The 13,793-nt window shown below is 34.8% G+C and overlaps 1 protein-coding gene across 4 annotated transcripts; it reads left to right on the plus strand.

Moving 5' to 3' along the window:
* Positions 1 to 226: 226 nt before the first annotated feature.
* On the plus strand, positions 227 to 11,799 carry Pcif1 (Phosphorylated CTD-interacting factor 1). Of its 4 annotated transcripts, none has more exons than XR_013877326.1 (12): positions 227 to 1,200; positions 1,433 to 1,574; positions 1,807 to 1,950; positions 3,005 to 3,072; positions 3,466 to 3,641; positions 4,067 to 4,227; positions 6,418 to 6,534; positions 7,440 to 7,544; positions 8,150 to 8,217; positions 9,265 to 10,315; positions 10,560 to 11,092; positions 11,131 to 11,799. XR_013877326.1 is itself a non-coding variant. In XM_080152792.1 (10 exons), the coding sequence occupies exons 1-10, from the start codon at positions 785 to 787 to the stop codon at positions 10,220 to 10,222; spliced, it is 2,355 nt and encodes a 784-aa protein (XP_080008918.1). In that variant the 5' UTR covers positions 227 to 784; the 3' UTR covers positions 10,223 to 10,440. The 4 variants fall into 4 exon arrangements, 1 of the variants encoding a protein (XP_080008918.1); XR_013877327.1 differs by having other exon boundaries at positions 10,560 to 11,040; positions 11,601 to 11,799; XR_013877328.1 differs by having other exon boundaries at positions 10,666 to 11,040; positions 11,601 to 11,799.
* The last annotated feature ends 1,994 nt before the right edge of the window (positions 11,800 to 13,793 follow it).

Below are 13,793 nucleotides of genomic sequence, written 5' to 3' on the forward strand. Positions count from 1 at the left end.
ATAAAATTATAATATACAACTTTTGATCTACTGATTATTATTTTTTTTATAACAACGTAAAAAAAGAGAATTAGTTGAAGAAATTAAGGAATTTGAGTTAAAATCTACGAGGTTTTTTAAAGATGATTTTTATATAAAATATGAAAAATAAAGCTTTTTCCCCAAATTTAATCAAATTCGATCATTTTATTTCTAAAAGAAACAAGTGATATTTTATTTTCTCTAATTTCTTTTTGCTTTCTTTTCTACTATGCATCGGTGCGGTGGAATATGGGTCACGTGACTAAACAAAGCAACACAAAGTTGCCATGTTGTTTTCTTATTTGTTTACATTAATTTGTACTTTTTAAAAAATTCTTAAAATGTTGAGTTGTGAAATTGAAAATGGTCTGTGTGCCAATGTATTGCTAAAAAATGATTGAGAAAAATAAAGATAGAAAATAGTCAGAAAAAAGGTAAATACTATGTTCTGACGCTTCTGTTTAATGCGGCAACCTTGGTAGGAGAGCTAATGGCGTCGTAAGAGAAACCTGTGTCAAAATTCTCTCCAGAAAAAGTGAAATTTAGTGGCTTTAAACGGCTTGACTGCCTAATATTTTACGCAAAATTGACGCAACTAGTTAACCTGACGCCGTGTGTGAAAGAAAACCGGGCAGATGTTGATTATTTTGCCAAAAATCTGTGTTTAAACTTGCGTCACTTTGACAGTTCTTTGCGTCAATTAAAATATCAAAACATTGAAATTGAAATGTTAGACCCACAAAAGTTATAATTTTGTGGAACTATGGATTCTGCCGGCCTAAGAAGCCAGTCGGCGGGTAATATGTCTGCCGTTGGCGGCAATCCAGCCGTTAGCCCGCCATCTCTTGCCCCACATCATCACGCTGCAAACAATAACGGCACTGCTGGCGGCCCTATGGGCGGTGGACCGCCGGCAGGCGGCATGAATAGTCACCAGCCACCTGTAACCCCACTCAAGATGCCGCCCACTACTGGAGCGTCCCACATACCGCTAACGCCCGGTACACCTGGGACTCCAGGAACGCCTGGCCCCATGCCGGTGCCCCAGACGCCCTCACCCGCCCCGCCATCCACCCCACACAACCCAAACTTTGAAGTTGACCTGCCCCACGATTTGCTGCAGCAGGGCTGGCGAAAGTATTGGAGTCGGAGAGAAAACAGGCCTTATTTTTTTAACAGGTGTTTATTTACAATTTTTTTAACCGATATATCATGCAGGATATATCCTTCTAGTTTTAACTATTAATGAATTAATCTAAACAACAAAAGTCAAGTTGAGAAATTTAAAGGAGGTAATAATGGAGTTTAACTAGAATAGGTATTTGATTATGTTTATGTTCCAATAGTTGGCGCTGCAAGAATTAAAGACTGACACTTGTATTTTCTATATCTTATGACTTATTTTTTTTAGGGGAACGGGTGAAACTTTGTGGGACATGCCAGGCACCATTAGCCAGGGTGGTTTTGAACGGAACTCTGACCCCCTGGGTATCAGTACACCGCCCCCTAGTGGGGGAGGTCATCCCCACAACCCACATCACCACCAACAACAGGTATCAAATATGAAAGGGCATATGATGATTTAAGTTTTGCTTGTCTGTGTGTTTCCGTTTTGCTTTAAAAAATAATAGAATAAACCTTAGGTACTGTTATAATTATTTTTTATTGGGGATTTGTTGAAAAATCTTTGATGTATTGGTGATTCAGTCTTATATTTATCTTAAGATCATCATTTCAATTTAAGATTTTATGCTCATTTGACATTCATATTATTTTTTGTTATAGCACGGTGTGAAGAGGCGTGCCTCAGAGGAGATTGGTCCCCAGCACAAGAAAATGATCGTGGCTGGGCCCTGGGACCTTGAAATACCCACCAATGTGATTATGTATGAGAGGCAGCCTTCACTTCTTCCACACCCTCACCCTGAGGTATATTTTCCTTCTTGTCAATCAAAGAAATAAGTTAAAAAACAAATAATAGAACAAATATAAATGACCCCCTGCCACCACTTGTATTGTATTGTATTATATTAATATACTTTTCATGAACCTATTACAAAGAAGATAAAGTATAGAATAGAATCCAGGTAGAAGATTCTGCCTGGCTAGCCTGAATTAAAATTGGAACATTTGAAAGACGAAAACGGCTATAAGGCTATTAGTAAATAACATGATTTCAGTAATTATTCAGAAAAAATATTCAAAATAAATTCCCTTTGCAATAATTTACGAAAATCCTTGTAGCCAAGCTTCCACCTTTCTCTTCCCTATTCACAATGGATTAAAAATGAATTTGATGAAATTTTAAGCCTTAAAAAATTTAATTATGTAAGAAAATTGACCAAAAATATTGGTCTCAGTATTTACATTATAAAACTAGGTTGCGCTCTTATGTAGGTATGTTTTGAAACAGCTGATTATACATACTAGCAACTACATCCATACATCAACTTGTGGTAGGGGCGGAGGGGGGAGGAAGGGGCTGTACCCACTTAACTGACCCTTGAAAATTACAAATGTGGTCAATTGTACTTACCAAAATTAAAACAACATGTTGTTCAGTGACTTTTCGTCTTTGTCTATAAAGACCAAACAGCAAATGCTGTCTTCACTTCAATGAGAGGTGTGTATCAGAGGCGTTTGTCTCAATCAGATACCTATGTGTATGGGTTACTAAATACCTTCTGATCACAGAAAATGTTCTAAACAGTTTAAAATCAAGTGTGTTACACTTCAAAACAAAATTTTAAATCATGAAAACCAATAAAAGTTTTAACAGTATATATTAGATTTTGATACAAATTAAATTTTTCTAATTTTGTCCAACTAGTCATTGTGATTTTTACTTTAGCATTATTGTCTTTACTGCGCAAGTCAAAGATTCCTTCAAATTTCCCAGAAATATTTAGGGTTTTCACTTCTATTCCTCCTTATTCTATGACCTATTATTCAATATATCAATATTCCAAACAATATTTTCTAGGTTGAGGTACTACGGTTCAGTTTAATGATAAAATTGCGATCTAGTTATCAAGAAATGTGCAGCTCACGGTAAGTTACAATAAATGTTATTAAGTTTTATTCTCTGAAAAAAATTTTGAAGAAAAAAGCGCCCTAGCAAATAAACAGTCATCAAAGCAATGTTAAAAAATGAATTCAACTTCTTTATCTCTCTCCCTCTTGATACGATCAATATATTTTTCATAAATAATTTTACCCTTATTTGACAATCACATATGTACTTAGACTTTATTTTATATGCACTGTCTGATAAAATCAAATTTTAGGGGGGAAATTCCTTTCTAATAAGCATCTGCTCTAGAGCTCACCTTTCCGTCGTTGTTTGAGCAAAATACAAAAGATGTTTTTTATATATGATTCCTATTGTTTAAGAATGTTAAACAGACTAAAAAAACAGAAATTAATTTTCGTCTTTTTTTTTAGAGAGGGGATCGACGCACCGAAAGAGTCCTTTAACCGGTGGTTGTTGGAGCGCAAAACTATTGACCAGGGCACAGACCCTCTGTTTCCTTCGTACTGTTTTCCAGAGATCTCCATGGCTATGTATAGAGAAATTATGAACGATATTCCAATGAAGCTAGTTAGACCTAAGTATACTGGTAAGTTTTTGCAATATCTATATATTAAGGTGTCAGAATTTCTGAGAGTGGCTACCAATTTCTTATTATTTTTAATTCATTGGTTTTGGTTTAGAGTTTAAAATTAAACTTACCGAGATAAAACTAAATGTTTCCTTCAAATTGCCTATACATTACTGACCTTCCCCCTATCTGTCCCCCTATACTTACTTACTTTGCCCAACTCTTGCCTATAACAGGGGTTCCCTAACTTTGCGGGGTTATCCAGTAACCAAAATGAAAATATAAACGAATAACAACTTCCTTAATTTTCAATTTATTTCAAAATAAAATGCTCGACTAGGCAATTTAAGGGAAACCGCCCTAAATGCCTTTGTAGTTCGTTCATTTTATCACGGTGAAAAGATTCTAAATAGAAACTAAATTGATACTCTATTTGATATTAGGAGAGGCACGCAAACAGTTATCAAAATACTGCGAGGCGGCCAGAAAAATGATTGAAACACGAGGAGCCACGTCCGAGGGTAGGAAGATTGTTAAGTGGAATGTGGAGGACACGCTCCAATGGCTCAGACGAACTGTGGGCGCTTCCTATGAAGATTTTCAGGTATTGTAACGAAACACTTAATATTCTGGGTTTGGTTGTTTTTAATACAAAATTGACTAAAATATAAATCTAACTTGTAATGAAAGTTACTTTGTACTTTGTTTGTAATCCTTTTATATAAAGTAGTAAGGTTTTTGTCTGAAGGTTAAGATCTCATTAACTATTGAATATACTGGGTTCTCTTTTTTGGGTACCTTCACATAGATTATGTGATGGTTTTAGGCTATTTTTCCAGCCCTTCTTTAACCCTTCGAATACAAAGCTCCTAGATGTTAGGGGTATAGCCACTAGTGTATTGTAAACTAGAGACTTCAGTATTAAACTCTTCTTTAAAGGAAATATTTTTTAATGTTAGCAGGTATCATTGTTAAACTGTGTTTTATAGTTTAACCAAATATTAGGGTAGTGCGGGGTTAATGCGGTCATCGGGTCAATTCCGGTCAAACGACCAACTTTTTAAAAACCGTTTTTTACCGGTGTTCTAAACGTTTGCGAGAGATCTTCAGAAAAGCAAAATTGTAGTTTATTGCCTATACTTTCATTTCTTACTTCAGAAAATTTTTTTCAGATCACTCCTTCTATGATTTTTTTGCCCTCAAAAAGTTGCAAAAAATTTGCAAAAAAAAAATTTCAAAATAGGCCATGTTCAATCTAAAATTATGAAAAAATGGTAAGTCCCATCGACCCCCGGGTTTTTGTAAAATGAAAGATATGGCATTCATTTATCGTTTGCAATTGGAGGCGTTGTTCTAACTTGATTTTTTCATAATTTTTTTTTCGTCTAAAAAAAATGGTCTATTCCGGTCACTTTTTTAACTTTTTTTTATTACTGTATTTATAACTGTATAATACCCTAATGTTTAATTTAGGTGATCTGGAAGCATAAACAACCTAAATGCATGACCTAAGCTTTAATCATTGCCTTGCCTGTTGTGTGATGTACATTACTGTCATTTTACTGCTTGTATTATGTCATGTTTTGTTGCCTAAGCTTTTCAATTTGTAAAGACATTAAAAAATTTTCAGACACATTTTTATAGTAATGGGAAGAGTATATCACCCAAAGGAACGCCTTAAATATTTGCCTGAAGATGTATCAGCTGCATTGGCTCATGTAAGAAGGGGTATGTCTATTAGAAAGACTGCTAGAAGATTTAAAATTCCATATGAAACCCTCGCATCTTTTTCGTATAAGAGGGTGTTCGCGATTTTTGCGCGGTTTGGATTTTTTATGTCAAATCGGCTAGGATTAAGCTAGAAAGGTGTTTAAGGTGTCTATAGAAAGCTCTTTGCATGTCCTAACAAAAACTCTCCAGGATATGGGTTCTATCTCCAAGATTTAGAGTACATATTCAAGATTTTGCATTTTCAAAATTCCTGTTGCATAAAATGTGTTGAAATATTAGAGTTAGACCCCATATCATTTCGAGTTAATTGTCAGGCATGTAATTTTGCATCTTTAAGACACCTTAACCACCCTTGTAGGTCAATCCTAGCCAATTTGAGACAAGAAAAAATGTATCAAAAACTGCTGTCAAAACTGGCAGGATTTTTAAAATTAAAAATTTTTTGGGAAAAAATCACTTTTTTCAAGAAATTCCAAGACCTGCGAATCAGAAATTGCCTCTAATTTATGTATAAAGCTTTAAAAAACCTTATCATATAATAAAAAGTATAATTTAAAAAAAAAAAGTTTGCATGAAAAAATTGAAGTTTTTTTTTGCGATTTTACCGACTTTTTTAAAATGGGGAAAATGTTGTCAATAAATTGTCTGATCTGCATGCGATTAGTACCGTTAGAAAGCTAATAACCTCAGTTTTCTACTCATAGTTTAAAATGTTAAAAAAAAATATTTTAAGGGGGTGTTCCACCCCCCCAAAGTCAACTGACCGAAATAGCCCCACCGGTGGGGTTATTCCGGTATAGGCCAACCGCCGCCCTTTAAACCGATTTTTGACCAACTTCTAGTTGCGAGATCTTAATGGGACCAAGACAGGCTTCTTCGTTATTGCCATATCGTTCATTTGCACTCTTAAAAACCGGAAAAAGTTTTTGGGAAGTATGTTTTTTTTTAAGTTGAAGCAAAAAATTGACCGGAATTACCCCGCACTACCCTACTTACTTAGCAATTTAAAATGTGTTTTAGAAAAATTTATTTAACTTTTATCTGAAAAATTACTCTTATTTAGGAAAGGCTGGCCCACCTGAAAAGCCAGTGTCAGCCCCACATGACCGAGGCTGCCAAGTCCAGTGTGGAGGGCATCTGCAAGAAGATGTACAACCTTTCATGCGACTATGCAGCTAAGGTAATTTGTTTTTCCAGTTATTTCCAGTGCAGCCACTCAATAATTTAGGTATGTTAGTATGTCCTCCGTCATAATACTTATTGTATGTATTAGCATAAGATACAGGTTGCGCCAATAAATACTAATATCAGTAATTGCCTTTTATACAGGGCGATACAGCGTTTCCGAGTTTTAAATTCAATCAAACGCAGATTTATGTGAATCACAACACCGTTTAGTTGAATCAGTCTTCTATTTTGTACATTACCTGTTTTGTTTGTGTGGGTTTACAAATGGTTTATAGTTTTTCAAATAATAAGTGTTTCTATTATCCAAAAACCTAGTCATTTAGAAGTCACATTTTATTGGCTAATGGCTGTTTTACTTCTAAAATTGCGTACATTGACGGTCTACTAAGAATCATTCAACCTACCTTTGGTCAATTTTTTAATCATTAAAACATCCAGGGTTGTTAAGGGATAGGACAAAAAATTATGAATTGTGGTATTTCCCTGGACCCTAAAAATGATAAACAAAATTACCTCTACTGTAAATTAAAATCTTTAGTTTAAAGGTTTGACTTAATGACTTCTAGTCTTAGGTAACCAACCAGTCGAGATTTTGTAAAAAAAATCCCTAAATTTATTTTTGTCAACGAATGTGTAATAAGTGCTTACCAGTATTATTAAAGTAGTAAGTTTTTTGTCCAGTGAAGGTTTTTAGCTATTTTGAGGGAGGGTATCTCCTACACCCAGTAAACAATGACCTTACACAAAAAAATATTTTCATACTTTTTGAAACTCAACTTTTCCACCTCCTAAATTAAGTGCCCCTTCTAAGGGCATAGCCACTAGTAATTTATATTCCAATGCCCTCCCCTCCCACCCTGGAAAAAATATTATTTAAAGCTTTTCATATTATTTCAGGTGAAAGAGAAGAATGCCAGTATTTTGGAGGAGGCACGAATTAATGAACATGCAGTTAAGCTGAGTGTCCCCCATGAGCGCAGTGTCTGGTGTTATCCTGTTCAGGTTAGATTATTTTTAAGCTTTTCTATTATTACTATTTGCCTTGATTGATTGATAAGATTAGCCATAGTTTCTAAGAACTATGTCGTCATGGATATGGAGTAGGCTGAGACACCTTTGTATAGCCACTATAGCCAACTCTAGCTCCGCGTTCAAACACATTATGACATTAGGGTTGCTTCGTTCATAACTGATAGCTCCAATCGTAAATGTTTGCTTTTTTTTTGTTTCTTCGACTTTAAAACTTTGCAGAATGATTCTGAAATAATCCTCTTGGGAGCCTTGGTTTAGACAAATCACAAAAGACCAAATATATGTTACATACATAGAAGGCGTACTTACAAAATGTCTATTTAAAAGTTTAAAGTTGTGAGTGAATTCTGTTAAACATTTTACCTATATTTTTCTCCTAAAATACTGCAGCGACTTTTCTAATAATGTTTTTTTTCGCAAAAAAAGGTTTAATGCTACTATTTTTTGAATGGTTAAACATTTCTTTGGTATCGATTCTAATCCTTAACGTGTTTCAACGTTTTCATCAAATTATTTTAAAGTATTTTGCCCATAGATATAAAAATCCCCAAAATAATTTACTTATTTTTTTTTAGATTGCATTACCATCTCCCGTCCAACCAACAGTGGAAATTATGCAGGATAAGGATAAAACTTTTCTTAGGTAATATTCATTTTAGATTTGTTTCTAACAAAATGTAAAATTCAATGAAAACAATGATGACAACATCCATAAAAGCGAAGCACTGAAACGGTAGGACAAACGGACATTAACACTTGTTTAGTGTCTAAATTGAATAATCAGAATATAAACGTATAATAAGAATCGAAGCAAAATAGCACGTAAATTTGTTGAAAAACTGCTTGATACAGGATAATGTTTATGGACATACTTACATTTTTAGGACTTGATTATAGAGTTGCTTTGCTTATAAAATTGTTTTTTGTTGTCCCAGGAATCAATATACCAAAAATCAGATCAAACGGATAATTATATCACATAAAATTTTTTTGTTAAAAAAGTAGAAAAATCAACATGTTTAAAATGAACATACGGACATTCTGGTAATGATTATAGAGTTGCTACTCTTTCTAAATCGTACCTAACTACTACAGGATTCATCATGCAAAGTTTGAAATCGATAGGACAATTCTAACATGCCTAAATTAACGAATAAAGGCTATCTATCTCGGACGGACCGACCCTAATTATAGAAAAGCTTCGCTTTTAAAAACCTACAAGGGGTTGACAAATCTATTGCTGCCATATCCTAATTCAAGTATTTAGAACATTAAAACCAAAGATGAAAATTTATGTATAGCTAGAAAATAGGTTTTTGGAACGTTGATTTTTTTTGACTCCGCAATATATATGTGATTGTTATAAAAATAATGAAAAATAAGAAAAAACTACGTTAAATTCTTTTATTTTAGGTGTCAAAAATTCGTTATATTTCTTTTAATTGGGTTTACTGCTTTTGTATGATCTGTTTTTAGCTTTTTGGGGTGTTTCTAAGTTTACTATGTACTTGGATTACAAGACCTATACACAAATCCTCTCTTATGGAGGAAAAAACTATAGATTTAAAAATTGCTTTATTCATATATATTATCAAATATTGATGTAAAAGGGGGTCTCATTGCTTAATTCCAGCAGTTCTGTATTTAAGTATGTGTTCTGAAATTAAAATACTTTATTGTTATTTTTCAGATACAAAGGGGACATGTTGCAAATGAACAGCCTGTATTTCCAGAAGCTTGAACAGCTGTACCGCTACGGCTGTGCTGATGACCGCAAGTTCGACTACTTTCTTTCCCGCTGCTACATGCTGCTCAAGCGTTACGCGGCGTATTTTGGCACTGCCGGTGGCGAGGGAGCCCAGAATCAGGGCGCTCTGCCGTCGGCCGTCATGGAGTGCCTCAACAAACACTTTGGCGTCACGTTTGAGTGCTTTGCCAGTCCATTCAACTGCTACTTCCGCCAGTACTGTTCTGCATTTAGTGATATTGACTCCTATTTCGGGTCCCGTGGCCCCATTCTAGAATTCAAACCCAATGTTGGGTCATTCGAGGCAAATCCGCCGTTCTGTGAGGAGTTAATGGATCAAGTTATTATTCATTTCGAACGGCTATTAGAAGACTCGCTGGAGCCGTTAAGTTTCATAGTGTTTCTGCCTGAATGGCGGGATCCAACGCCGCCGGCGCTACTCAAGCTTGAAGGCAGTCGGTGGAAGCGAAAGCAAGTTGTTGTACCCGCCATGGAACATGACTACCGCCACGGCTTCCAGCACCTTGTATCCAAGACGGAGGTGAGCGTCAAGTCCTTGCATGGGACCATGATTGTGTGGCTGCAAAACGATGCCGGCTACCAGCGATGGGGCCCGACCGAGGATCGTGTAGATGCACTGCTCGACGCCTTCCGGCCTGGACGTGAACGGGAACGCGACCGGACGCAGCTGCTGTCCCCCACACGTCAACCACCAACCTCCATAGCTATTGATCACACGGCCAACGCCACGATGAACAACAGCAGCAATAGTAAATCTATTCCTATGTCGCTAGCTTCGTCCGTAGCATCGAGTGACATGAACAATACGTCGTTAGCTCCGACATTTATTACCAGTGCGCCATCAACGCAGACTCAGGCCTCCCTGTCAACATCTGCTTAGCTTACAAAGTACAAATAAAATATAATATTATACATTTTTTTGTTATCTTCTTTCTTTCATCTATTATTGTAATATTGTTGCTTAGACCTTTAGGTTTGGAGAATTGAGTAATCTTAATAAAATACATTTTATTTTTTAATCTTCTCTAGCAAACCAAAGAAATTTTACAGGGTGGGTTTTGTCATTGAATTTGAATTACTTAACTTCAGTTTTTCAAGAAAACAAAATAAGAAATAAGAAATGGCTTTAAACCAAGATTCTAATATAAAAATGAGTTTTAATCATTTCTTTGGGGGTAAGAATTTACTTAATTAAAATACTCATTACTCTATCCTAGATTATTTTATTTTACTAATTGTGTTCACTCATTTGACTATTAATGTTGTTCATAATTGTAATATTTTCTAATTTCTCTGCCCGATATGCTTGTTATATTGTTTTAGAATTATTATACATTTAATAGAATCATAGTTGGTTCATAGTTGTTTTTCTTTAATTGTTAACTAAATTTTAGATTATTCTACACACGAGAAAAATGAAACCGAAATCCAAATATATTCTACCTACATGTTTTCTACCTTATAAACTATTTTTCAATAACAAGAAATTTTAAATTTAAATGTAATAGTGATACAAACAAAATATTTTCATACAAAATTTCATTATTGTCTTATGTAAAAGTACCAAGAATCGGATAAATTAAAACAATCTTTTTTTTTTACTTGCGTTGGTATTTTTTTTATTCGGTGCGTGTTGCATGTACTATTTTAACATTTTTGGGATGTACTCAAGAATTCAGCATTGTCATTTCCTTTTAAGTGATTAAACACTAGCAGAAACAGATCTTAAAATGGCAGGTATAAAGATTTGGTATGAAAAAAAAAGAGTTTAAATAGGGTTAGTGCAAGAACTACTTTTTGAAACTAACAAAAAGTCCTCCATTAAAATAAAGATTTTCAGTGAGGAAGTTTAAGGGGCTGTTTATTACACTAGTCCCCAAAGTTTTATTATATCTTTTTCTTATTCGTTGGCTCAACATCTTTTGTGACTTTAATTGAATTTTGATTCATTAAGTGACCAAACTCTTTAACAACTATTTGTAATCTAAGGAAGGGGTAATTTTGTGTACATCAATTTATCGGCCACTGTCTTATCCCTTTAGATCCCTAAAGATTTTGCTTGTCGGTCACCTTAAAATGTAGTAGTACAAGGTGTAAATTATAAAAAAAAACCGGCGGTTTAATAACCGTAAGATTAAAAATGTAACATTTCCCCCCCCCCCCTTTTTAAATATGAGAAAAATACGGGAGAAACGATAATTTCTTATAAGAAAAAGTTGAAAACTAAGAGGTTTCGAGATTATAATATTGTTTAAAAGGTTTTGTCAATGCTGATTCTTTATTACGTAATAATAAAAAATTTATATTTTGAAAGTGTATTTTAAGTCATTAGCTGTCAAGTATTGTGTAATACTATACTATATGCCTATCTTAATTCCATTGGTAACAAAAACAAAACATTAATAGTAACCAAAAGTATGTTTTATAGAATATGATAAATAAATAATCTGATTGTTACTTTGAAGTTTAATCTAAATTAATCCTTATAATACGGATGTATGCTTGTATGTCTGTTTGTTTGTACCTAAGGATCTCGCTAACCGCTGAACCGATCGGGTTCTCCTTAACAGGGTAGCTTCTCATAGGTCCTGGGAAGGTTTTTAACTATTTGGGGGAGGATACCATCACCCCAGGAATAAGGTATAACCAACAAGCAAAATAAATCTAAAATAATATTTGGGGGGCAAATGGAGAGGTCGTCAATTTTACGATGTGTTGCCCCCCAACGACAGCTGAAAAACACGTATAGGTTTCGTGATTTTCTTCCGAATTAATTTCGTTATTGGTATGAGCTGCCACCACCCTCCCAAGAGAAATCCCAATTTTTTTTATATTTTTAAAAAGTGCCACTACAGGCTTCTAGGGGCGTAGCCGCTAGTTAAAAATAAAGTAGAGGGGTTAGTAATTTGTTTGTTTCAGTTTAATACTTTTAGTAAGGTTAGGTTGGTTATAATAGGGCAGAGCATGAAAAAACCTCTTAAGAGTTAGGACCCTCATCAGGAGTTAGCATAAGAAAAAGCTATTTTCGAATTTTAAACATTTTTAAGATAAAGGCTGGGGGGTAGGGTAAGTTGATCAATAAAGTTAAATATATTCCTCGATCAGCTCGAGGTATGGAAAAGTACTAGCATCAATAGTTCAGTTTAAAAGACATACAAACATGTCCCTCGTCCCTCAATAAGTAGCGAAGTCTCTCAAGAACAAGAATGGCAACGTCCATCAAAGCGAAGCTCAACAAATCAGAAAGGAGAACTAACATTGACTAGCGTAGAGAAAAAAAGAGATAGAATTTTTTTTTTTAATCTGAGAAAAAAATATATGTCTTAAAATAGCATAAATAAAGAATAAGCTAATCGTCAAAGGAATCACTATATTGTATACTAGCGGCTTCGCCCCTAGCCTCTAGGGGCTTTGCCCCAAGAGGCGATCAAAAAAAGAAAAAAAAAAAAAAAAAAAAAAAAAAAAAAATTGGGGGGGGGATTTTTTCATTTTTGGGGGGGTTGGGGGTGTCCGACCCCCCAAGAAAATAGCTTAAAACCACCACAGGACCAATAGGTATATACCCTGAAGAGTAGAATCCAATCGGTTCAGTGGTTACCAAGATCTTAAGCTTCAGACGGACGGACGGACAGACATCAAGCTACTTTGTATTATAGATATCATTGTATTAGCACAAATTAGTATACATCATGTGGAAAGTTGATGGCAATGGTATCATAGGCGGTAACAGATATGTTATTAGCTTTTTTGAACATTATTTTTAGTAGCAAAGCTACTCTATAACTTGAAATGTCTGTCCGTATGTTAGAGACAGAAAGGGGGCAAACGTGATTTTCTCGGCTCCTATAAAAGATAGACACCTGAAATTTTCATGGATTAAATATGTTACCATTCTTCATATTTTCACCAAGTTTCATTAGGATTCGTTGATAAATTGGGATGCTAGATCGATTCCTACATTTTTAAGTTTTCATGATTTATTCAACCCCTAGGTATTCAAGATAGAAGGCTGAAATTTTCAGGTATTAAATACTTTCATATTCTTCATAGACTATAAATTTGTATTGAGATTTGCCTACTGGTTGGGGTGCTAGTTCGATTCCTAGATTATTAAGTTTTCATGATTTTCTTTACTCTTATTTGAGATAGACGGCTGATATTTTTTAGGATTAAATAATTTACAATTTAATGAAAATAGCATTAAGGATAGTTTACAGGGTGCGGCAGCCACCATCAGCTCCGCGGCACATGTAAGCCTTACCATCTGAAGATCAGCTTTTTTAGCCACATAGCTTATTAAGTCAAACCCATTAGCCAAAAACACGACTTTACCTTTACCAAGCGTCTTTTCAGGAGCTGTAGACACGTATTTCTCTTGGAAGATTGATTTTCCTTCCTTTTTCCTTAAGTGCCCTTTTGGGTCTCTCCGCTGGTAAAAAAGGCTTTTGTGT

The sequence above is a fragment of the Acartia tonsa genome, chromosome 3 (genome assembly GCF_053477335.1).
Source record: "Acartia tonsa isolate MP-2025a chromosome 3, ASM5347733v1, whole genome shotgun sequence".
NCBI lineage: Eukaryota > Metazoa > Arthropoda > Copepoda > Calanoida > Acartiidae > Acartia > Acartia tonsa.

Coding starts and splice junctions, on each gene's coding strand:
- Pcif1 (XM_080152792.1), top strand. CDS start 785: ATGGATTCTGCCGGCCTAAGAAGCCAGTCGGCGGGTAATATGTCTGCC. Junction 1,951..3,004: donor TTCCACACCCTCACCCTGAG/GTATATTTTCCT, acceptor AATATTTTCTAG/GTTGAGGTACTACGGTTCAG. Junction 6,535..7,439: donor CATGCGACTATGCAGCTAAG/GTAATTTGTTTT, acceptor ATATTATTTCAG/GTGAAAGAGAAGAATGCCAG.